Genomic DNA, 25,687 nt, shown 5'->3' on the forward strand with positions numbered 1-25,687 from the left:
AACCTGTCCTTGCCTCCATACACATCTTACGTTGTTCATTTCCTTCATTGCCCTTGCCAAAGCAGAAAGTGCAAGGATGGCTTTTTGTTGCCAGGTTCGGTATTTTAAGATACACCACATAATACATATACACTCTTCAACCCCTTTTTTAGTTTTTATGTTATTGTTTCAAGTACAAGCAATCACTCAAAAGAGGTCTCTGAATTTAGTCGGGCCTCTAGTGCAGATTTCAAAAACCAGGTGAAAACAAAGAAAATCAATCAAAGAGTGTTGGCCTACCATTACGATTTCTTTACTAACGCAATTTTTATTCCTTTTTTAAGTAATTTTTTATCATCCAGAATAATGGTTGATTATAACGTGTTGCAATCTAAGGGTGTGTTTGGTAGGAAGGAAAATGTTTTGTATAAAAATAAGTGAATTTCTCTTCTTTTTTTTTTTTTTGTGTGTGTGTGTATGTTAGGTATGCAAGTAAAAAGTATTATCCTTATATTAAAATATAATCTAAATGGGAGGTGGGAGTGGTGGTAATATTTTGAGGGTTGGAAGATACAAACAATGTAAAATATCACTTCAGAACTTGTTTTTCCCACTTTCACAAGGGACATCGTTGTCCTCATTTTTAACGTTAGAAAATTGGACGTAACACAGCCTAAGATTGTGGTTTGCATTTGTTGAGATAATTTTGTTCTCCCTAATCTTGGTTTTGGTACACCTTCGAATTAATGGGATTGTTTATTGAAATTAGCTCATTTGAGTAATGAGAGCTACCAATTGTATCCATCAATTTAAACAACAATCTGGTTTTCTTGATTGATTTTTTTTACGAGGGAAACTCGCAGCCGCTACCCTAGGGTAAAACCCAGCTCCTATACAATAGAGTTGTAAATCACATAGGAGAGGTAACTCGCACTAGGCAAGCTTGGTGCGACAAGCTCGACCCATAAGGCAAACCCCTTACTGGCAAGGGGTTTCGAATTTCAAACCTCCAACATGGAAGTCCCAAGCTCAAACCATAATATATCAGTTATTCAGATAAAATTATGATTAGTTCTCAAAAAAGCTACACCTATCTTGGATTTTCTCTCTATTGCTAAGATTACACCCAAGTCACAAATAAGTTGGGTTCAACTATATATAAACCTCACTAACCATGTTTTTTTCGTTTTTAAGGTTCAACAACAAAAAAATAAAGAGTTACAACTTATAATGAACCGAAGTAATTAAAATACTACAGAAAATAGTTTCACATCTGAGTACATCCCCAAGGACATAAAGAGCTCTCCTCTTAATTCTGTTAAGCCCTCAACCTCTCACCAAAAATATGAAAAAACATACCTCTGCTTGTTAGCAGCAGTGAGTTGTTATACTTTTTTGGGCAGTATGTTGTATCGACGTACAGCAAGCTGGATGAAGATGCTTGAACCTAAACCTAAACCAAAACTTCTAACTAAACCACTAGGCTCAAAAAGTTTGACATATGTGTTGGTGCATGAAACTATCTTGTGCTTGAATATATGCACACACACATATTTACGACTATATTCACCAAGTCAGATTGAGAAAAGGGAAGCTCTTGTTTCCAGTTTCATTTGTTTTTCAACCCCCTTTTTCTCTTACTGTGACATGGGAATAAGCTGCAGTTACTGAAGACGGGTTTTAGCAAACCAGTTTCTTTAGTGTAAAATGTTTACATACCCACTGATAGGAAACTCCTGGCTAAAGCAAAAAACATCAGTTTAGTAATGTGCAGTTTGATGCGTAATCTCTCAGAACAAGCTCCACTTCTCCAACTACCCCAAGTCTCTTGAACCAACGAGCCAATAATTCAGAAGCTTCTCTGCCAAGCACAATACCATCCCTCTCTAAATCCATCAAAACATCAAGTGCCTTGCTCAGTTTATTTTCTGTTTCATAAGCTGTCAGTAGCAACGTAATACACTTGTCATTTGGCTTTATGCCAACTCTTCTCATATTTTCAAATGCAATACAAGTTTCACTCAATTGACCAGCCATAATATAGGCATTCATAAGCAGACCACAAATTGTCGCATCAGGGATTACTCCTGCTAACTGAATTGTGTCAAAAACCCTTTGAGCTCCTTTGCTATCACCACTCATCGAATAGGCTCTCAGAAGTGCTTTATAAACTTCTGGTCCAGCATAGGTCTCTTGTTCTTCCATTTCCTTAAGTAAAGCCTCTCCTTGACCAAGCTTTCCAGCTCTAACATAGGCCATGATTATTGACCCAAAGGACCTCTTATCCAATGGTACACCAAGCAACCTCATCTCTTCAAAAGTATCTTCAGCCAGCTTAAGGTTACTGGCCTTGCTATACATGTGAACTAAAGCTGTCAGTGTCACCTGATCACATGTGAAGCCTCTGCTCTTCATGGATAAGAACACACTTTCAGCTTCTTTCAGCCGATTCTGCTTTGCATAGCCATGAATTATCTTGGTGTAATCACGAATATTGGCTTCAAATGATTCTGCTAAGAGGGACAATTCAGCTACCTGAGATATAGAAAGTGCACCAAGGAATAGATAAATTGGCTGATTTCCTTGTCTACATTCAAAAAATTGTTGAAAGTTTAGTGGAAAGACTAGTAAGCACATAGTTTACGGATATCAAGAAAATTCAGAATAATTGTAGCCCTGTTCCTGATTCCTAGCTTTCTAAGTGAACTAGGATCAGAGAAGGATGTGTCTTCAATTGTTCTTAATCAAATTGTGACTCAACAAATGATTTTGCCTGGATCCCAACAATATTGGGGCTAAAGTGGCCACAATTAAATTCACTTGAAGGGTTTAATAATGAAAAGGAGATGGATAACACAATGATAAGAAGAATCAAATGCTCTTTAAGAATAAACTAGAACTACTAGAGAACAATCCACGGATTTAATTATTATCACATGATGGATTTGAAAGATCAGAATTGTTACCACCTTTAAAAGAACAAAGCCGATTGAGCTTTTTGTACCGATGAACTTTCTAGGTATAGTCAAACACTGGCTTCAAAGTTCAAATGACTCTCCTGAGAGGGAAGACATAATAACCAGCTCTAGCAATCTCAGAGGCACATAGCAAGGTTCAAATTAACATATACCATCTAAAAAAAAGTTTTGCAAAAAAAATCTATATTTACAGACCATTAATGAACTAGAAGATTTTCATGGTATTCTAATGCTTCTACTTTCCTGATTGAAAAGGATCCAAATATTAGCATCGCAAGCATCTGGCTTGATGCATTCATAATTCTTATCTGAATAAGCTAGTAGTTAAATTGTTGGTGTGTCACCCCCTCCAACATCTCCCCAGATTAAAATTAATGATGCTGTTTATGATTCGCTGTCGTGAAGTTTTTACGATTAATAGATAAACAGGAACTATGCACGCCAGACAGCAAACACAACCAGCAACATTCAGCTTTTCGGTTAACTTGTAAACTAGAGGGACTTTAAATTACGCCTTTAGAAGTCCACTCAGATTTCAGAATTCACTCTACCTAGTAGTAAAGATATTCTCCTGTAGATCACTTCCTCTAACAGAACGTGAGGGGATTACACAGACTCCAATCACTAAAGCCATCTGCACTGAGAAGGAGATGAGAAAGTGATTCAACTGAATTGCTTTCTCGGGCTGAATCTTACAAGATGACACTGATCCCATTATTATTCTTCTCAAGGCAAAACACAGAGAATATATAGACTCCATTAGAAAAATTATGTGCAGGTTAAGGTTGAATAGTTCAGAAAACTTGCAAACAAGACTGACAATCAAGTCATTGCCAGTCCTCTAGAGATCATCCTTCACCCAAAATTTCTGAACATTTCACTGTACATAACACCTTTCAAGATCAACCCTATAACTGGAATGATTGCTTGAGCCTATCCATATTTTCACTTCTACATTCCTTCCCCACTCTATAAAGGATACGAGACTTTAAGCAACAGGGACTTCTTGTTTACGACTTCTTTGCTGGTAGCTGTTTGGATGTTCACTACAATGATGTTGCAGTTGCACTTAACTTATTTTTATCTTAGAAGTGCAGTAGTGGTAGCAAGAATGTTACAGAGTGGCCTCCAGGGCTTAGTTCAAGTGGCAAAGGTTGAGGGACTTGTGACTTGGGTCACAAGCTTTCCTGTGCCATGTGAACTAAGCCTGGTATAGAGTGAAGAAGGGCAGAGCGGGGGACCCATTATACACGACTTTGAAGGCTGAGGTTGGTCCTAAGGATTGATCCTAGACGGATTTCTGAATTAACAAGTAAAGAATGTTACAGTGTGCTCATCCTAACATAAGTGTCATCTCTATAATAGTCATTTGTCTTAAGTTTGCTACAAGTGATTAAAAGATGACACTGGAGTTGACTCAATATACCCTCACCTTTATCATTTCAAGAAAATTTACTAACTTAGAAAGTAGTGATGCCTTTTTCATCCAATTATAAGTTCCACAAACGTGCCTGAGTTATCCTACTTTTTCACCATCACAATTCTAGAGGACCTTATGTGCCAAGAACGGCACTATTATCCAGTTGTAAGGATTATGGAAATTGTTGATAGGTATTGTCAAGTACCTAATTCTTTTAGGAATAAAGAAAAGGATTCGAGTAAAGCTTATTTCACAACTTAATAAAATAGTCCTCAACGGCAATAAACCTTCTGGTAGATAATGTCCAGCCGCTTGTATAAAAGCACAGTCCGCACTCAGCATTAATTAGAAGATGAACAAAAAGGGCCAACAGTAATTTGTATAAAGGAACCATGAGCAGAAGAGGAAAGGTTCCAAGCATTCTCATGTCATAGGCTATTAGACTCAGAATTCCATTGCTCTAACTAGATCTTAGATGGGTTCAACATGTTTCCTATTTATCCATACTATCTTCTGGCAGCTACTCCGGTTTAATTAGGAGATGAACAAAAAGAGACAACAGTTATCTGAATAATGGAACCATGGGCAGAAGAGGAAAGGTCCCAACATTCACATTGGACTGATCTCAAATCTACACTTAATAATCCAGAAGTTAAGTAAATAAATAAAATCTCTAATGACTAATCTACTACCTAATGGACGATGATTGTCAAAGAAAACAAATTCATCCATTTTAATCCAGCGTCCTCACTAGTTAACATTAAACTAATGATATGCTACCAGCTATCTCAAGGAGAATATCCACAAATCAGAAGGCTTAACAAGAGGACATACACATTGTTCGACAAGAAATGGTGTCAAATTCATGTAGGACAAAGGTTTATCCATCATAAAGTGATGTCACTACTACTTCAAGGCATTACGTCAAACCTAATGTGCTGCCATAGTGAGACTCCAACTAGACTCCAAAAGGAGGGGAAAGGACAGAGAAAACGTGGGAATAGACTTGAACCCAAAGAAAAGGATATTTAATGGGCTACCAAAAGAACAAGCAAGTTAGTATTTAGATAAGGTACAGAAGACAAGGAACAAAAGGAAAGATGCATATGATTTGGCAGACTAGATTCGGAACCACCTATGAAGGTTGTTGAAAAGAGAACACCGTCAAGTTAGTAACAGGAGACATATCAACAATTTTTGAGAAGTGAGCACAACATTATGGAGATGGTTCCAAACAGTGGCGTAAACACATAGAGTGAAGGGTGGCCAGTTAAACACTCTTCATCGAAAAATTATATTGTATATACATGTCAAAAACTGCTTATACATATATTAAACCTTAAGCCCCATCAACAAAATTTCTGGTTTCACCGTTTGCTCGAAATGACTACCCTTGAGTGATGTGCCTTCAGGTGAGCGTTAAAAAGGTGAAGATGGAGGAAAATAGCAAGTAGAAAATTTTTAAACCTTTTCTGTTCGCATCCATCAAATTTAATGAAGGCAATGTGACATTCTGCACAATTCAAGTTAGGAAGTGGTCAAAGTAATGGTTGTAATTAACAATTTTCCATGGTAGATAGACGATTGAGACAAGAGAACACTAATCCAGCAAATTTTGTGCATCAAAACTCATAAAGAATGTGAAACAAAAGCCAGCAGCAAGCAAGACTTTAATGAAGTCAAGAACTATGTGGTAGAGGACGAAAGTGACATTACCTCCAAATACATGGGATGATTCAACCTGTCCAATTCCTTGAGTACCGCAAGCCAATCAGCTCTGTCAGGCTTCATACTCTTCACCCAGGCCTCTAACAAGAGTGACACACTACCCTTTTCAGGTGAATAGCAAATAATCTGTTGCATTAATGCCTTACATCTATTTATCATCTTTGGTGGAAGCTTCAATATAGCCCTTTGCTGTTCCTCAGTAACATCAGAGCCTATCTTAACCCACCTATACCTAGGTTTATCATTAACTTGGTTTTCAGCACTACTCTTCTGATTAACTGCTACATTACTCACTGCTAGTAAAGGCTTAAACCCCAATTCACGATTCTCAAAACTGGTAACTTTTTGCAAGAAAAAAACACCCTTTGAAGGATACTGATTGATTCTTCCAATAGTATTGCTTCGTATAGATGTTTGAGTGGAACAACACAAGACACCAGATGCCACAAAACCCATGTCAAAAGTCAGATATTAATTCAAGAATAATGCAACAATAGTGGGTTTTTTCACAGATTTTTGTGGGGCTTGGCTAATCCAAGTAATACGCAAGCAGAAAGTAAGTAGAAATTTTTAGAAATAACAATTCTATCAAATTGTCACAACTATCGCGGGGAAGTAGATGACACAGTCATCCATCGATACGCTAAAATTTACTTGTTATTTAGGAATCGTAATCCGTCATTATCGTAGCCAACAAAGAATGAGCGGTAGCGTTGCCTGGAAAATAAAATCGGAAGGGCTAAGTGGATAGCATAACTGCTGAATTTTTAGTTTCATTTTATTTTAGAAGGTATAAAATATTTCGAAACTTCACTTCTCTCTTTTTCGTAATAATTATTATCAGATCATAGTTGTTTTTTTTAATTTAATACTCCCTCAGTTTTATTTTAGGTGATATTTTTCACATTTTAAAATTTAAGTAAGTATATTTTTTATCGTATATTTTTCATAGATTCTTTTAACATTTTAAATTATCAATTATTGTAACTTATAATACTCTTTGCATAGTTTACAAATATATAAATTTTATCTCAAAAAATTTGAAAATTCTATACGTAAATATCCGATCAAAGTTAAATTGTGTTGACTCTCGAAAAATGAAACTGTCATATAAAAAGAGACAGATGGAGTACAATTTTTCAGAACATCACTCGATATATAAACGAAAACATTTCTAGTACAAATATATTAGTATAAGTATCAGGGAAAAATATTTCGTAATTATAAATAATAATATGTTCACATAGACATATATATATCTTTAAAATACACCGTTAAATTGTTTAAGGGTAAAAAGTCCTTCATAAAATTTGAAACCATAAGAATAATTTCAGCCAAAGTTAAAACATTTTTCAACCCCTTTTTCTAAGTATTATATTGTGACTTTCAAACATTTTTGTTACTATTTAAATTAGTTTACATTGATATCAATTTATTATGATTGTACAGGAATAATAACTATCAAAATTATAGTATTTTTATAGTATCTAATTCAAATTGTGTTATAATTATTATTTTTTTAAATCTAATTTTAATATAATTTTTTAAGAGTTTCATCCCTTCTTTCTCGTAATCGCCACTATCAAATCATTGATTGTTTATATTTAATACATTTTGATACAAACTTAATACTATAATTTTTTCAAAATTTCACCTACTTTATAATTTCAATACAAATTTTATCAAATAGTTATTAAAGTTAAAATTATGTCATATATGATAATAAAAACAAAGTAACACTTAAAAGGCGAAATTAATCAAAAAAAATATTATTTATGTAAAATTTCCTTAAAATGTTGTTTAGTTAAATATTTTTTTCTTTTGATAAATTATTATTTATAATCTTTAGATTCACAATCACAATCATCATCTTCCTACAAATATTATCGCCAATTGATATAACCACAACTACCGATCAACGATCATTACAAACTACTTTCAATTCATGATTTCATTGCTATCAATGCTAATCTCTATTCTTTACAATATTAACCACATTTACGGTTGCGATTGTCATTATTATTAATTTTCACCGATAAAAAACATTATCTACCTTTATTGACACCCAAACAATTACAATCACCACAATTACTATCGTCAATCGTCATCAATTAACAATAACAATCAATCACTACTGTTACCATGTGTTATTACTATCAACCTTAGGACACTCACAATTACAACCATTATTATCTTAATTATCAATCATCATCCCCAATCATCAAACATCAACATTATAAATAATAACCACCACAATTAGCTCCATTATCATAATTATCATCATCATAATTTGCCACAACTATCGTGTAAGACCACCCTTAACCCTTAGATACGATCGCCAATGCAATCTTGAATCATCATCGAGCATTATTATATACTCTTCGCATTTTAAAAAGAATGTTTCTATTTTTTTTAATTTGTTTAAAAAAGAACGACTATTTTCCTTTTTTGACAACACGTTAACTTTAACTTTTCACGCATCATGTTTAAGACTATAATATTAAATGACATTTTGGTACATTTGACATAACTTTAATTTAGAACTACAAAATTAAAAAATCTTATTTCTTTTCTTAAATTTTGTTTCAAGTTAAACTAGGTATTTTTTTTAAAACAAAGAGAGAACTGACATAATAATATTTGAATTAACTTATTATTGTTTTCTTTAATAAACATATCCAAAGTATTTAAAAAAAAATGTATATATCTTTAATATGTCAGGTAAACATCAAACTTTTTTTCTTTGAAAAAAAAACATCAAAATATCCCCTAAGATTTGTAAGGGAAATTTTATTTGACATTCCTATAGGGTATTAATATGTTTTTTTTTTCTTCTTTTTTCAGTCCAATATCCTAAAATTGAAGTACGAAGCAACCAGCATGTTCATTTTCTCCATTGTCAAATCATTGGGCTGCACACAACCTGTTTGATAATATTACTATAAGCAATACCAATCGCGATCTGGATTCTCCTCACTTTCTATCACTTCATCACTCAATTTTCCTGCGCCGATCCACATTCTGGCCACTCATATCGCCGCTGCAAACCCATTACTGACGCCGTCTGCAACCACCTTCGTCAGCCGCCGTGCCATTGCCAATCCAGATCCAGTCTAAACCAACTCGGGAATGGCTTCTTCGGAAGCTGATTCCCGGCTAAAGCAAGTGCTAATCCCAGCCCTTGAGAAAATTATCAAGAATGGATCATGGCGTAAACATTCAAAGCTATCCCATGAATGCAAATCGGTTATCGATTTCCTCACGAATCCATCTTCAACCCCACCCACTTCTCCGTCTGCCGAACCCGATCCGGATTTGGCAGCACATCCCGGAGTTCTTCTAGATCTCTCTTTCAATGATTCGGAGCTTATTCTTAGCCCTTTTATAAACGCTGCTGGTTCAGGTCATCTTAAGATTGCTGAAGCTGCACTTGATGCTGTGCAAAAGCTCATTGCTCATGGTTACCTTCGTGGGGAAGCGGACCCGACTGGAGGCCCAGATGCGAAGTTTCTATCGAAATTGATCGAGTCTGTTTGTAAATGTCATGATTTGGGAGATGATGCGGTGGAATTGCTTGTAATTAAGACTATTTTGTCTGCTGTCACATCTGTTTCAATTCGAATCCATGGGGATTCTTTGTTGCAGGTTGTCAGGACTTGTTATGATATTTATTTGGAGAGTAAGAATGTGGTGAATCAGACTACTGCTAAGGCTTCATTGGTTCAAATGTTGGTGATTGTCTTCCGGAGAATGGAGGCTGATTCATCTACCGTGCCATTGCAGCCTATTGTTGTGGCGGAGTTAATGGAACCAGCTGAAAAAGCTGATGCTGATGGATCAATGACATTGTTTGTTCAGGGGTTTATAACCAAAGTGTTTCAGGACATTGATGGGGTTTTCAATGCGGGGACTCCAAGGGTGGGGGCTACAACTACTGGTGCTCATGATGGGGCATTTGAGACAACGACGTCAACTGTGGAGTCCACGAATCCTGCTGATTTGTTGGATTCCACGGATAAAGATATGTTGGACGCTAAATATTGGGAGATTAGCATGTATAAAACAGCTTTGGAAGGGCGAAAAGGGGAGCTGGTGGACGGGGAGGGAGAAAGGGATGATGATTTGGAGGTTCAAATTGGGAATAAATTGAGAAGGGATGCATTCTTGGTGTTTAGAGCCTTATGTAAGCTCTCAATGAAGACACCACCCAAGGAGGCAGCAGCAGATCCACAGTTAATGAGGGGCAAGATTGTGGCGCTGGAGCTGCTCAAGATATTGTTGGAGAATGCTGGAGCAATATTTAGGACAAGTGACAGGTATTTACTTACTATTCTGATTAAAATCTATTCTATGCCTCAATTACTTATGCAAATTGCTCATCCAATTACTGTACCCTGGTTCTTATTTGGAAGTAGTATTTTTCTGTCATTGCTTTATTTTTTCATGGCATAAATGTGTCCATGACACACTTATTTTTACTTACGCAAAGCTGCTTACTCTGTAATACAACGCGTCCAATCGTTTTCCAACTTGTTTTTAATCTTCATTTGTCTTTGAAGCGGTACAGTCTTCCTTTTTCTAATTCCTTGTAGCCACCATCTTTTAGTTTATATTGTATTCTTGCTAGCATATTTTTTAGACTATCCCAGGGAATAAATATGATTTGCAAAATGAAAATCAACATGTGAGTTTCTACACCTTTTGTGCTTCTAAAAGTTTGAAAGTGACCTTTTCTTGCTTGGATTACGGCTCCAAGGCTGTTCTGTCTAAATCGATTCAACAAAAAGAAGAGAAAAAAAGAGTTGGCCTATCCTACCTTATGCAGGTGAAGGAATGTTACTGTCGTCACTCTTCTCATATTAGATCATAGCCATGTGCTTCCACTTAGGTGGGGAAACATATAACGTTGCATAACACTGAGATATTTCTGAGGCTTATGCTTTATAGACATTCACCTTCTGTGATTTGGATATCCTGAACTATTTAGAGCTGTCAAACCTTAAAGCTTACTCCACTGAACAGCTTTTTAGGTCCCTCGTTAATGTGGAGAATCTTGAAGACATCCTTCAATTCTTTCTTTGGGGGAAGAATTGCATTTTGTAAATCTAAAGGCTCTTTTGAGGTCTGTTTGTGATGCTATGAGTAATATCATGAGGAACAGAAACCTTCTGATTTCTCAATCATCTTTTTTTGCAAAACCTGATTTTTGGTAGTGGTGTACTCTTCTTGACCCTGTTACTTTGTAAGGGTGACACTCCGTAGGTGCCTTTTTGGTTAATTAGATTGTTTGTACTTCAGATGTCTTCTGTATAAAAGATGTTTTTTAGTTTAATACACAGCTATTATAACTTGTACAACCTTGAGACTTTCGTTAACGTGACGGGATTTGAAACGAATGAAAGAAGCAAGTTCAGAATGCATAATCTTAGCTAGTTAATAATACTTAATATCAACTACAAATTGTAGGTATGAGTTCTTGAGAAACTGCTTGCTGTCATCAATTACTAGTTACTGTTACAGGCTTACATTCTATTTCTTAGTTATTTCCTGGAACATTGTGTAACAACTCATGGACTGCTGGTGGTTGAACTTGAAAGGGGGTTTGCTGTGAAGTTTTCCCTAGGAAAATCTCTCATTAAAATGGGAGGGAAAGCTAGGGTCTATATAGAGGTAACTTCACAATTCTAACTATTGAGACATGGTTTGGGTTTAAATCCTAAGGGGACAAAACCACAAGACCCAAAAGCCTTGAGGTGGCGCATGAGGGGTTGGCCCAAAGCAGTCAATACCTTGGCAGATGGGCCTGGCCGCGACATGTTCAAGTTATGATGGTGTTATCCTTTCACTCGTTATGCACGAGTCACAGTGTAGTCACCATTTCACTTCTTTAGCCTGATTTCTGCAATAACTTTTCTCCTTCTGGTTGTCTACTGGTCTGGTGCTTAAGTCCCATAACATCTTTTTATTTGAAATTCTCAATCAGTGTCTGATTATTTGATGTACTGCAATCAGCAAGGGAACTTTTTTGCATCTTCCAATTTCAATAATACTTGATCCGTTCATGGTTATTTTTGGTTTTAATTTTTTAAAAATTTTTTTTACAGGTTTTTAGGTGCTATTAAGCAGTACTTGTGTTTGTCATTGTTGAAAAACAGTGCTTCAAGCCTCATGATTGTCTTCCAGCTTTCGTGCTCAATTTTTATAAGTCTGGTTGCAAGATTTAGAGCTGGTCTCAAGGCAGAAATTGGTGTTTTCTTTCCCATGATTGTTCTTAGAGTATTGGAAAATGTTGCTCAACCAAATTTCCAGCAGAAAATGATAGTGCTTCGATTTCTTGAGAGGCTTTGTATTGATTCACAGATTTTGGTTGATATTTTCCTCAATTATGATTGTGATGTCAATTCGTCAAACATATTCGAGAGGTATCTTTCAAATCCTATTATCTGTATTATTTAGTTTAAAATTCTGAGTATGATTTTAAACTTCAATCTTTGGTTCCTCCTTTATTATCTGCAAAATTCTTTCAGAATGGTCAATGGGCTTCTTAAAACTGCTCAAGGTGTACCTCCTGGTACCACAACAACTCTTTTGCCACCACAAGAATCAACTATGAAGCTAGAAGCAATGAGGTGCTTAGTGGCTATCTTGAAGTCTTTGGGAGATTGGATGAACAAACATTTGCGTATTGCAGATCCTCTTTCAACCAAAAAGTATGAGGCATCTGACAGTAACTCTGAACCTGGAATTCTTCCCATTACAAATGGCATTGAGGATGAGCCTACTGAAGTATCAGATTCTCATTCTGAATCCTCTAGTGAAGTTTCTGATGTTTCTACAATTGAGCAGCGCCGCGCTTACAAGCTTGAACTTCAGGTAGGTGATCAATATAATTGTTCTTTTGACCAGTAACTATTCTGATTGCCTGAGCAGTGTCTGTGACATTTTCTAATTTGAAACTTGTGCAGGAAGGTATATCTCTGTTTAATAGGAAACCCAAGAAAGGCATTGAATTCCTGATAAATGCTAATAAAGTGGGGAACTCACCAGAGGAAATTGCGGCATTTCTTAAAGATGCCTCTGGTTTGAATAAGACCTTAATAGGTGATTACCTGGGGGAAAGGGATGACTTACCATTGAAAGTAATGCATGCGTATGTGGATTCCTTTGATTTCCAAGGGAAGGAGTTTGATGAGGCCATCAGGGCCTTTCTACAAGGATTCAGATTGCCTGGCGAGGCACAGAAGATTGATCGAATCATGGAGAAGTTTGCTGAACGGTACTGTAAATGCAATCCAAAAGTTTTTAGTAGTGCAGATACTGCCTATGTCCTTGCGTACTCAGTTATATTGCTTAACACTGATGCCCATAATCCTACAATCAAAACCAAGGTACTGCTTTTCGTTTTGCAGGAGATGTTTGCTTATGCCCATTTTCAGTAAATCAGCCTGATTTCCCATTTTTCATTCTGTAGATGTCAGCTGATGATTTTATAAGAAACAATCGCGGAATTGATGATGGAAAGGATGTGCCAGAGGAGTATTTGAGATCTTTGTTTGAGAGGATATCGAAAAATGAAATTAAAATGAAAGACGATAACTTGGCTCTCCAACAAAAGCAGTCTCTGAACTCTAACAGGATTTTAGGTTTAGACAACATTTTGAATATTGTTGTCCGTAAGCGAGGAGATGAAAGTATGGAGACTAGTGATGATCTTGTCAGACACATGCAGGAGCAGTTCAAAGAGAAAGCTCGCAAATCTGAGTAAGATTCACTAGATAATTAGTCTATGCTTTGACTGCAAAGTTACATTCTTGAAGTATTATCTTACTTCCATCATTCTGTATTATTCTTTAACAGCTCCTTTTTTAAAATTCTGTGGCACTTCCCTGTGAAGATTTCAAAATGAAAGCTTCAAAAGAATTACGTATCAATCTGCTGCAGAAAACTGATTTCCTTTTTTTATTCTTATTGTATTTGTTTTTTGTAATGATCAATCTTCACACATTCTTATTGATAAGGAAGCTTTAGAAGGATATGTCATAGTTTCAGTGCTTATGATATCTTTAGGGAGAAGAAATATGTAATAAATTCATTACTCAAGCTCAATCTTGTGTACCACCTTTCATTCCATTGCGTGATTAACCTAGATCACCTGTAAATCGACTTGCATTTGCAGGTCAGTTTATTATGCTGCAACAGATGTGGTGATCCTCAGATTCATGGTTGAGGTTTGCTGGGCTCCGATGTTGGCTGCCTTTAGTGTTCCCCTTGACCAAGCTGACGACGGTGTTGTGATAGCTCTGTGTTTGGAAGGATTCCGTTGTGCAATCCATGTCACTGCTGCAATGTCCATGAAAACACATAGGGATGCTTTTGTGACTTCTCTTGCAAAATTCACTTCTCTTCACTCACCTGCAGACATCAAACAGAAAAACATAGATGCAATCAAGGTTTGTGTTTGCTCCTGCTTTTTTCATGCCCATGCTTCTACTGTGCTGAGTTAATCTTTTCGTTGCTAATATGCATCTTGGTGATGCTTATTAGCTATGCATTTTTCTTTTTTCTTTTTTTGGTAATGAGACCATGCATAATATTCATGACACTCTGGATGTATGCATTGTTGTCAGGAGTTAATGTTTTCCCCTGAACTAATGACTTATGATCTCAAGCATCGGACTGAATGATTTACCAAAAGAACTTCCTTTGTGTTAGTAATTGATAACACAGTTTTGTAACATTAGGAAGTTGGCACCTTGAAGTTCTAAACAAGTTAGAGTTGATTGTCATGATAAACTGTAGGGCAAATATATGGAATTGATTAATTGGGCTAATGTACCTTCTATGGGGTAAGGCTGTGCTGAAGTTTCATTAGTTTACCGTACTCCTTTGATGTGCTAGATTGTTTATAGGTAGTAGTTTAGACTAAGACTATTTTTTTCTGTAAGTTGTAAAACTTTTGAAGGGGAACTACACTTCTGTTGTAGTATACCTGTGGATATATAGACTAAAGTTACCAGTTTCCAAAAAAAAAAAAAGCTTGTGAAGCCACAACTCCACTGATAATGAAACAATATGTTATGAACCCAAGATGATGTTTGAGTCAAATAACTGTCAATAGAGTTGGGTACACTTCTTGCTGTTTATAGTGCCTACTTAAATCTACTACATTTAGGATTGTATGGTAATTTTCCCTATGCTTCTTAGAATTTTTCATACCCTGTCTCTCTTTGAAGCTAATTTCAGATTTTTTTTGATAACGTTAAAGTAAAGCCTAATTTCAGATTTTTGCGCGTTCTTGTTATTATTTTGAGAAACCTGTGGTCTAGATTTAGCTTTCCAACTCCTCGGTACTACCAAAATCTTTTGTTCTGCTGTTTCTAAATTTTTCTCCTTTTACTCTCAAAAAAGATTGTTGAAACTGCTGCAGTTATCCAATTGTCATTGACCTAATATCTGCTTAAGCCTGCCCAAAGAAATGACTAATTCCTAGGAGGCCTGGATGCTCAGAAAATTCATGCTCGACTTCACATTAAGTTGGGTAACTTGGAACTTGGACTTTGGGTTCTCAAAGTTCTAGCAGAAATCATCCGTAGAAATAGTCTCAAGTTCAGTAACTGATCTAATAAAGTTGCTTAATATTTTTGTCACCAATCCCCAAGAACAAGGTGCAGCATGATTCACAAATGCTATACCTTATAATGCATAAGTTAAGTTCTGACTACCTTGACTCTTCTGAAGGCTAAGGGATTACATGCTAAATATCAAGTACCAATAGAGTTTCCTATACCTTTGCTCTCACACAAGACAGTTTGTTTCTTGGATTTTGTTAGTATGCCCAACTAGAATAAACATCTCTTCCACACTCCCTTCCCAGCCTGATGAAAATAAGAAAAGAGAAACAAAGAAGATTTATATAACAAAAAAAATATTATGGGCTCATTTTTTGCCTCTTAAATTGGAAATTTCGTTTGACCACACGAGATTCAATTTTATATATATTCTGAACTTTTTCAAGTTCTTTAAATTTCAGAAGATTAATCTATGATGCGAAGAAACTCTAAAGAAATTTTGGATTGTCTTGGTTAACCACATTTTTTGTCATGTAAACCAAAATATCAAAAATTGAAATACTCACAAAACCAATCTACTTGAAATAAAGAAACTCCTATTGTCCTTCATCAAAAAAAGAAACTCCGACTGTATAGTTATTTTCAGTTTTTGCAGACAGGTCCCCTCCACCGTCAGTTAATTATACTTTGTATTGTTAAAAAAAGGTTACACCTCTTCAAAAGACCTCTTCATGTTTTTGGCCCTCCAAACATGATGTAAACACCTATTATGAAATTGTTATAATAATCTATTTGGATATCAAAAAGAAAAAAAGCATTTAGCAGAGCACAGAGTGTCAATAATGGGTTGCCACCTGATATCACACTGTATTCGAAGTAGATATTTAAAAAAATTTATCTAGAAGTTGTGAGCATTTAGAGTGCCAGGATTTCTACCAGAGTAGATGATGGTTGTAAAATTTTGTGGATCCTACCAAATAGGACTGGTGGAGGATATCTCTCAACATCAATGTATGCTAGCCGTAATCACGCTTGGTATTATGATTTATGACTCAGTTGCCCTTTTATAACATGTGGAGGTATAAGAGACTTTTGTACTCTTTGACTTCTCTTTTAGCCTGGACTTTCTTTTTCTCAACCCTCTTCTCCCCCCTTTGGACTAATTAGACAACTGTAAGCTCTTTCATTTTTTTTTGTTTCTTTTAGGTGAGACTAGACTAAATTTTACTGAAATCCAAGAAAAAAAGTTCTTCCTTGTATGAGTTTGCCTGCTCCTTGCAGATAGGCAATTTTCATTGGTATAATGAAGGGTTTGTTGGCAAATATTCTTGTTAGGGAACATTTACTTTTTGTTTTTGCATTTGCCTTTAACTACACTTCTAATGTGATTTTAGGTTCTAGATTTATCATATTCTGGTGGGACTTTAGGTATGTTAGTAGACTGCTCCTTGCTGACCAAGTGGCGAATGTAAAAGCGGGACCACATTTTCTTGTTAAAGTAACAAGTAGTCTGGAATTCGTTTTAGCCGAGTGTTTAGTTTCCCTGTAGCAGTGCTATTAAGTAGTCTTTGGAGTGAAGGAAATTGGTTCTTGGAAAACATAGTGGCTTTCTTTCTTATTTTCTCGTGTTCGGTATGTAAGCAAAAATTATTATCCTTAAAGCATTTGTATTAATCGAGATAAATATTGTGGGGAGTGGGGGTAGGAGTGCGGGGTGGTGGGAATGGGGTTTATGTAAGACTAATGTATAGTGTCTTCAGTACGAAAGAAATTGTTTTCTCAGACAACATTTTCTAGGAAAATAAGTGTGTTTCGTACTTAATTCTCTCGTGTTCGGTATGTAAGCAAAATTATAATCCTTAAAGCATTATTATTAATCGAGATAAATATTGGTGGGAGTGGGGGGTGGTGGTGCAGTGAAGACGAGGTGTGTTGAAGGGCAGGAAGGACATAATCAATGTGGAACTCCACTTGTTGGTACTCGTTTTCCCTACTTCCATTAGGGAAGTCATTTTCCTCATTTGTAAGGAGTTTGTTTTCCCAAAAATTTGACCAACTGAACCTGGGAACTCAGCATGTTTCCTTTTTGTTTAACAGGCAATAATAACAATCGCAGATGAGGATGGAAACTACTTACAGGAGGCGTGGGAGCATATTCTGACATGTGTTTCTCGGTTTGAACATTTGCATCTCTTGGGGGAGGGTGCCCCTCCAGATGCAACTTTCTTTGCACTTCCTCAGAATGAATTTGACAAGTCAAAACAAGCTAAGTCTCTCATCCTTCCTGTCCTGAAAAAGAAAGGTCCTGGGAAGATTCAAAGTGCAGCTTCAGCTATGAGAAGGGGTTCATATGATAGTGCTGGTATTGGTGGCAGTGCTTCTGCAGGCATTACGTCTGAGCAGATGAACAACTTGGTGTCTAACTTAAACATGTTGGAACAAGTTGGTGAAATGAACCGCATATTCATAAGGAGTCAGAAATTAAACAGTGAGGCTATAGTGGACTTTGTGAAAGCTTTATGCAAGGTCTCTATGGAAGAATTACGTTCTACTTCAGATCCAAGGGTTTTTAGTCTCACAAAAATAGTTGAGATTGCGTACGTTCTTTGGTTTCTTTTCATAAAGTGTATTGTTGTACTTACCCTTTTGCTTCCAGATTACTAGCAGAACTGTTGATTCATTTTCTTTAAACAGGCACTACAATATGAACCGTATCAGATTTGTTTGGACAAAAATCTGGCAGGTTCTTGGTGAATTTTTCGTGACCATTGGCTGCTCTGAAAATCTTTCAATTGCCATATTTGCAATGGATTCTTTGCGGCAATTATCAATGAAGTTCTTGGAGAGAGAAGAATTGGCTAACTATAATTTTCAGAATGAGTTTATGAAGCCTTTTGTGATTGTTATGCGCAAGAGTAGTGCTGTGGAGATCAGAGAATTAATCATCAGATGCGTCTCTCAAATGGTTTTGTCTCGAGTCAATCATGTGAAATCCGGATGGAAGAGCATGTTCATGGTATCAAATTTTCTCCCTTTTCTTGCCATATTTTGCAGTCTTGGTAGTGTAAACCATCTTTTGATCTTTGCTTCATTATTGATTGCACATTAATACTGCATATGTGTTCTTTTCTTAAATTGCTAGTTTGTTCTTTTCACCTGATGTTCTTCTCTTCTTTTTCTGATTACCCAACGTTTTCAGGTCTTCACCACTGCTGCTTATGATGACCATAAAAACATTGTGTTATTAGCTTTCGAGATAATGGAAAAGATTGTGCGAGACTATTTTCCTTATATAACGGAGACAGAGACCACCACATTCACAGACTGTGTTAATTGCCTTGTTGCATTCACTAATAGTAGATTCAACAAAGATATTAGTCTCAGTGCCATTGCTTTCCTTCGTTTATGTGCGGCAAAACTTGCTGAAGGTGATCTTGGCTCCTCAAGGAATAAGGACAGAGAAACTACGGTGAAGGTTTCACCATCTTCTCCTCATAAAGGAAAAGACCACAACATTGAAAATGGAGAATTGACAGATAAGGAGGATCATCTTTATTTCTGGTTTCCACTGTTGGCTGGTAAGGGCAAAAACATTTGACTTGGACCAAAATCTCATGCCTGCAAATCATATGCTCTCTTCAAAGACCTTTGACTTTCTAGGATTAAAGTGAAATATTTAGACTAAGATCTCATGCCTGCAAATCTTATGCTCTCTTTCACTGTTCTTTTTAACAAGACAAGTTCAGGCCAACACTCGATACACTTTTTAAGAAATTACTCTGTTTCTCTTACAGGACTATCTGAACTTAGCTTCGACCCGAGGCCTGAAATCAGAAAGAGCGCTCTGCAAGTCCTTTTTGATACCTTGCGCAATTACGGGCACCATTTCTCTCTATCATTATGGGAAAGGGTATTTGAATCTGTACTATTTCCTATCTTTGACTATGTTCGGCATACTATTGACCCTTCAGGTGAAAACTCACCTACTCATGGAATTGATGCTGAAGAGGGTGAGCCTGATCAAGATTCATGGCTTTATGAGACCTGCACGCTGGCGCTCCAACTGGTTGTAGATCTCTTTGTTAAATTTTATGATACAGTCAATCCACTTCTGAAGAAAGTGCTGTTCTTATTGGTGAATTTTGTCAAGCGTCCGCATCAGAGTCTTGCTGGTATTGGCATTGCTGCATTTGTCCGTCTTATGAGCAATGCTGGGAGTCTTTTCTCTGAAGATAAATGGCTTGAAGTGGTTTTGTCCATTAAAGAAGCGGCTAATGCAACTATTCCCGACTTCTCTTTTCTTCTTAATGAAAATAACAATTATTGGTCCCAGGAAGAAGATATGACTGGGAATGGCAATGCAGAAACCACTGGTACAGATACTCCAGATGAGGACTTGGATAATTTGAGGAGGCACCGTCTGTATGATGCTATTGCTGATGTGAAGTGTAGGGCTGCTGTTCAGCTATTATTAATTCAGGTATCCAGAAAAGCCACTACTGTGGGTTTAGTTCTAATTCATTTATGTATGCTCTAGCTTAGAGTTGGCCACACACTTCAACGTAGTATCACAACAGGCAGAGTCATTGGATCGAATCTCACTGACACCCATCATAAAAAATAAGAATAATTTATGTATGCTATCCAGAAGTGAGTAAAGATAGTTATACACTATGTTAGTGAATTGCTTCACGTTCCTTCGTAAAAAACACATAATGTGATGGACTCAATAAGCCCAATGAGGTTGTAGTGTTTGAAAGATCTTTTGCATATATCGTGGTTTGCTTGACATGATTAGACACAAAAGGTGGGTTATGTGTCAAATTATGTGGGGGAAATGTCGGGTTGCCATATAAGATTTGGGTTTTAATATATATGCACAGTTAGAGTCTTTGGACATATGTATGTTTGCTGTGCTGCTGGTGATTATGCACAGTGAGATTCTTTAGACATGTATATATGGATAGACAATAACAAATTTATGTTGGAAATTAATGCTAATTTGATTGCCTAGAAGGATATACCATGCATCCCATGTTGGAATTGGAGTAATTTGAAGACAGTTGAGTATGATAGTTTAGTATGGAAAAATAACCAGATAAGTACTCCACTTGATAAACACTCAATCATTATAATTCATAAGTTGTCAATTTACGATCGTTATTTTTACTCAGTTTTTTAATCAATCTGGAGTTGATACTTGATATTAGTTTATTTTAAATTACAATTGAATGAAAACGATGGACTCTTGATGCCTTGTCAAATTTCAAACAATATTTCTACTGCTGATCCAGTAGCGTGAGCTTAGTACGATAGGTGTTTGTGTTTTGCATCTATTTGTAGTTGTGTACTTGCAGTTGGGATATCTCTGTATTGTTAATTTGGTCATTCTCTGAAGTATGGGGCCATGTTGTTGTTTTCTTCAAGGTCATGCCTTCAAAAAGAACATTGATATTATTGAAAACCTTGTATGGTTAATTTGATTAATTATTCCTTTTTTTGTGTATATCTAGAAAGCTTAATTTCTACCATAATGATCTCTTGCACATTGCAGGCTGTGATGGAGATCTACAACATGTACAGACCTCAGCTGTCTAGCAAAAACATCATTGTCCTCTTTGATGCCATGCATGGTGTGGCATCGCATGCTCATAAAATAAACAGTGACACGACACTGCGGTCAAAGCTGCTAGAGTTCAGTTCCATGACCCAAATGCAAGACCCTCCGTTATTACGGCTTGAGAATGAGGCTTATCAAATTTGTCTCTCATTTTTACAAAATCTTGTGTTAGATAAACCTACTGGTTTTGAAGATTCTGATGTGGAAACTTACCTCGTCAACCTTTGCAGCGAGGTCTTACACTTCTATATTGAAATCGCACATTCAGGACAAATGTCTGAGTCATCTCTTGGTGCACAGCTTCGTTGGTTAATTCCCCTGGGTTCTGGCAGAAGGAGAGAGTTGGCTGCACGTGCACCTCTTATCATTGCAACTCTCCAGGCAATATGTAGTTTAGGAGATGCATCATTTGAGAAAAACTTGTCAGGCTTCTTCCCATTACTTTCAAGCTTGATAAGTTGTGAGCATGGTTCAAATGAGATTCAGTTAGCCCTGAGTGATATGCTCAGTTCATCCGTGGGTCCTGTTTTGCTTCGATCATGTTGAGCTTAGGGTACTCGTTATTTCTTTTGCTTTATATGGTATATTTCTTGTATTTTTGCCAATTTTCCTATCATCTAATATTGCAGAAAGATAGTTTCGGTGCTTCAAAAACTAGTGATTGTTTATATGCCCAGGCATTTAGAACCTTCTGCAGTATATTGAGGGGCTTAGCTCTTTGTAGAGTCATTAGATGTTAGCAGGAGTTCTGATGTTGTATGTGTAGCATTTTCCTCTTTAATATACGAGCAATTTCATGCCTAAGGATTGCTTGTTGTGTATCTACTCAAATTACTTTATGAGCTTTGTTTATCTGATTAGTTGCAGGGGTTTAGCAATGAATTTTTGATTTTACAGCTCTGAAGCAGTATAAGATATCCGTGGTGATTCCATTGGTTAGAAGAGAAAGATGTTAGTGTTTGATGCACAGGTATGCGTATGCTAGATTGATGGCTACTTTTTTTTTTTTTTTCAAAGAAAAGAGTTTATTTCTTATGGTAATGGTGTTCGGGTCTACTTGAAAATAGTTCCGTTTTATAGGACTAAGAGTAACTAGGGTTTCTGAACCTTTGAAACTATTCGGTCTCCTCTTTACGTAAGTTTCTGTCTGCTAGATTCTGGCTGATTAATGGTCTCCATTTCCCACCTAGTTTCGAAACCTGTATCCCTTTTTCAAGTTTAGACATTGATGAAAAAATATGAATATCGTAGAGTTGTTAGCTGCCTTGCTGTTTTATATATCCTTTTACAGCGAAGTGTTTTGCATGGCTGTATATTTTTTAATTTACTTGCTATTGCAGCTGCTACTATTGGCTCTTCGTAAAATTGCCAAATTCTGTTTATGTAGCATTTCTGCAGATTTATCTGCTTCACGTTGTTTGAGACGTGTGTTGTTTGCTGTGCTTCGCTTCTGCAATAGTGTATATTTTCTGTGCCTAGTCTCAAAGTGGATTATTGTCACTGATATAATCTACGAGATCATCAACCACTTCAGATATACGCACATTTACATATATTTTTGGCTTCTGGTTCTCAAAAAAAGGGAAAAGTGTTATGGTTTACTTTACCTCATCTTGTTGATTCTGAAAATCTCATCTTTTGTTGTATGTTTCTATTACCTTTGTACATGTTGAGTGGAGATATGTTCCCTATGAAACTCATATTATTTCATTGGGAAAAAAGAGTAATATTTTCCTAAATCTTGTAAGGATATTGTTGACTTGGTGCTTTCTTATGGTCAATATCATTTTTGCACATTTTCTGAGTGCTTTGACCCACAAGTCTCAATCAACTCTCGTAAAATGTGGGGGAAGTAATTGCGCCAACCTTCCTTGTTCCTACTATTCGAATAATTGACCAGTATCTCATTTATAATTCTATAATGACTCAAAGATCTACCCTACTGGCTCCAATAATTAAAGGAAAAAAAGGTTTCTTCTTCTACATATCAATGTGAAAAAGAGACTCAGAAGATATCATGGCCAAAAATATCATCAGTTGTTACTTTTCAAGTCTCAAACCAAGTTTTTAGAATGTGTTTGTGTTTGTCCCAACTAAATCGGGATCATGTATTATACTACTTATGTATTACTAGACTTATTCAGGGGATGATGCTTTCAACAAGATTTTTTTATATCTAGAGGTTAAACTCGATAACTATGGTTAAGGGCGATGCAGTCTCACTTCCATACCACAACTCGATGTGTTAAAGAGTGTTCTTACTTCCAAGCTTGATAAGAGGACTAGTTGCAGCTTTAAAGATCCAATTTTGAAACATAATACTGTATTCACTTATGAATTACTCAATCATTAGTTTTGGTAATTCAGTAAATAATTTTGCCAAAGAAAAGTATAAAGAAGAAAAAGAGTTGGTTAGTATATATGTAGGGGGCTTGTGCTAAAGATCCGTTTAGGAGTTCGGTTGAACTATTAACTTTAGGTTAAATTTTGTATTTATGTTAATAAATTTATGTAAAATGTACAAACAATTTACCTTTTTTAGAATTTAGAAATTGCGTTGCATGTAAGGATGCATGATGACAAATATTGCCGGCAACTTTTAAGAGGATATTTGTATATTCCACTAAGAATTAGTCTTGGACCAACATCAATTTTTCACTTAGACTAAAAATAATTTCATTAATTTTATTTCAAAATTAAATTATTTTCAATATATTTTTTTGGGATGAATAAAAAGAAAATTATCCTACATAATTGGGATAAAGGAGTATGTTTGGAAAGTTAATTTTCCTAATAAATTTGGAAAAGAAAGAAAATTATCCTCATAGAATTAGGAAACTTTGTCGTAATAATAAGTTTGTTTAAGGAAAACATACAATCCGAAAACCTTTCTTTTATAGATTTTGTGATTATTTGTGCTCTATATATAAATAAGCAATTATAGTTTACTTTCTTTCAAAGTAAAAACTCTGTATTCTGTTTGATAAATTAAATTCAGTCAAATCTCGTTAAATCCTTATATTATTTTTAAATTCTACATACGCGATTGTAGGCTAGTTAATCCAATATTTCTACGACAAAAGAGTACCTTCTTAGAAAAATAAATAAAGGGTAGTTGCTAATTCATATAGGACCGGTCAGCGGTCACAAGGCTACAGTATATGATTAGAAATTGACAAATATTTTCCCCCCAAATTGTTCATTACTTTTTTTTAAGAAGATCACTATGGATTCTTTAACAGAATGGTTCAAGTCTATTGGGAAATTTGTTGGACAATTAAAAAAGGGAAAACCCCCAAAGAGAATGGCTTCTGATTTGAGCTGTTTATCAGGTTTTGCAACTATGGAGGTATCAAATCAACTGAAATTAGTGTTTAAATTGATTGATACAAATGGGGATGGAAAGATTTCCCCTTTAGAGTTAACTGAAATTTTGTTGAGTGTTGGACATGATCAAGAATTGAAAGCTGCTGAAGAATTAGCAGAGGTTATGGTTAAAGAAATGGATTGTGATGGTGATGGATTTGTTGATTTGGATGAGTTTTTGAATGCTATGGGGGTTGAAAAAGATGAAGCTAAGGATATTGATGAGATAATTAGACAAGTTTTTCTCGTGTTTGATGCTGATAATAATGGCCTTATTTCAGCTAAGGAATTGAGGAGAGTTTTAATTAGTCTTGGTTGTGGAAATTCTAGTGTTAAAGAGTGTAGAAGAATGATTAAAGGAGTTGATAAAGATGGTGATGGATTTGTTGATTTTCAAGAGTTTAAACAAATGATGGCTGCTGGATGCAATCTTTAGCCCAACATTGTTCTTTTGTTTATTAGAGCGTGAGTGATTCTATGACGGGCTTAAATAGAGCGATATAGACAATGAGGATTCAAGTTCGATTGAGGTGTAGCAGTTGTTCTTTTGATGTTTCTTAATTTGGTTGCAAGTTCTTTGTTTGTTTGATTATGTTATGAAATCAAGAAGGTAACTCCATATTTTGCATAAACTCTCCTCTTTCCAAGTTCTGCTTTTGATGCTTTTAAAATAAATTTTTATTTGTAGTTTCACTACTCATATATTAAGAAATTTTCTTTTAAAAATTCTTAACATTAATTACTTTAATATTTTTCTAAATAAAATTTTCAAAGCTTAATATTAAATATAATAACTAATAAAGATAGTAGAATAGAGTAGTGATACCAATCAACATTTTTTAAAAATAGCTACTCTAAATTTATATCAACTGATTTTTTTCATCATTTTGTTAAGCTTGACTTTTCATTGACCCCAAAATACCCCACCCCCCCCCCCCCCAAAAAAAAAAAAAAACTACCTAAAAGAAATACAAGCATTGATGAGCTTCCTTACAACGTCACGCGTGTCAAAATGTGATAAATATGC

The 25,687-nt window shown here is 35.8% G+C and overlaps 3 protein-coding genes and 1 long non-coding RNA gene across 4 annotated transcripts; 3 read left to right on the forward strand and 1 right to left on the reverse strand.

The window, feature by feature from the left end:
* Window positions 1-1,110: 1,110 nt before the first annotated feature.
* LOC101254637 (pentatricopeptide repeat-containing protein At1g01970) lies at window positions 1,111-6,915 on the reverse strand. The gene is made up of 2 exons (XM_026031751.2): window positions 6,094-6,915; window positions 1,111-2,514 (listed from the first exon to the last, which is right to left on the reverse strand). The coding sequence occupies exons 1-2, from the start codon at window positions 6,559-6,561 to the stop codon at window positions 1,735-1,737; spliced, it is 1,248 nt and encodes a 415-aa protein (XP_025887536.1). The 5' UTR covers window positions 6,562-6,915; the 3' UTR covers window positions 1,111-1,734.
* Window positions 6,916-8,824: 1,909 nt separating this feature from the next.
* LOC101254941 (brefeldin A-inhibited guanine nucleotide-exchange protein 2-like) lies at window positions 8,825-22,098 on the forward strand. Its single transcript, XM_004229773.5, has 11 exons — window positions 8,825-10,421; window positions 12,210-12,527; window positions 12,633-12,978; window positions 13,071-13,493; window positions 13,577-13,866; window positions 14,282-14,555; window positions 17,772-18,271; window positions 18,369-18,690; window positions 18,874-19,252; window positions 19,469-20,154; window positions 21,229-22,098. The coding sequence occupies exons 1-11, from the start codon at window positions 9,235-9,237 to the stop codon at window positions 21,838-21,840; spliced, it is 5,337 nt and encodes a 1,778-aa protein (XP_004229821.1). The 5' UTR covers window positions 8,825-9,234; the 3' UTR covers window positions 21,841-22,098.
* A 52-nt stretch (window positions 22,099-22,150) lies between these two features.
* LOC138337516 (uncharacterized) lies at window positions 22,151-23,090 on the forward strand. Its single transcript, XR_011210867.1, has 2 exons — window positions 22,151-22,264; window positions 22,635-23,090. It is a non-coding gene; the product is annotated as an uncharacterized lncRNA (long non-coding RNA).
* Window positions 23,091-24,359: 1,269 nt separating this feature from the next.
* LOC101255242 (calmodulin-like protein 2) lies at window positions 24,360-25,292 on the forward strand. Its single transcript, XM_004229774.5, has one exon. It carries the CDS (start codon window positions 24,521-24,523, stop codon window positions 25,094-25,096), a length of 576 nt encoding a protein of 191 aa, XP_004229822.1. The 5' UTR covers window positions 24,360-24,520; the 3' UTR covers window positions 25,097-25,292.
* The last annotated feature ends 395 nt before the right edge of the window (window positions 25,293-25,687 follow it).

This window comes from Solanum lycopersicum, chromosome 1 (genome assembly GCF_036512215.1).
Source record: "Solanum lycopersicum chromosome 1, SLM_r2.1".
Taxonomy (NCBI): domain Eukaryota; kingdom Viridiplantae; phylum Streptophyta; class Magnoliopsida; order Solanales; family Solanaceae; genus Solanum; species Solanum lycopersicum.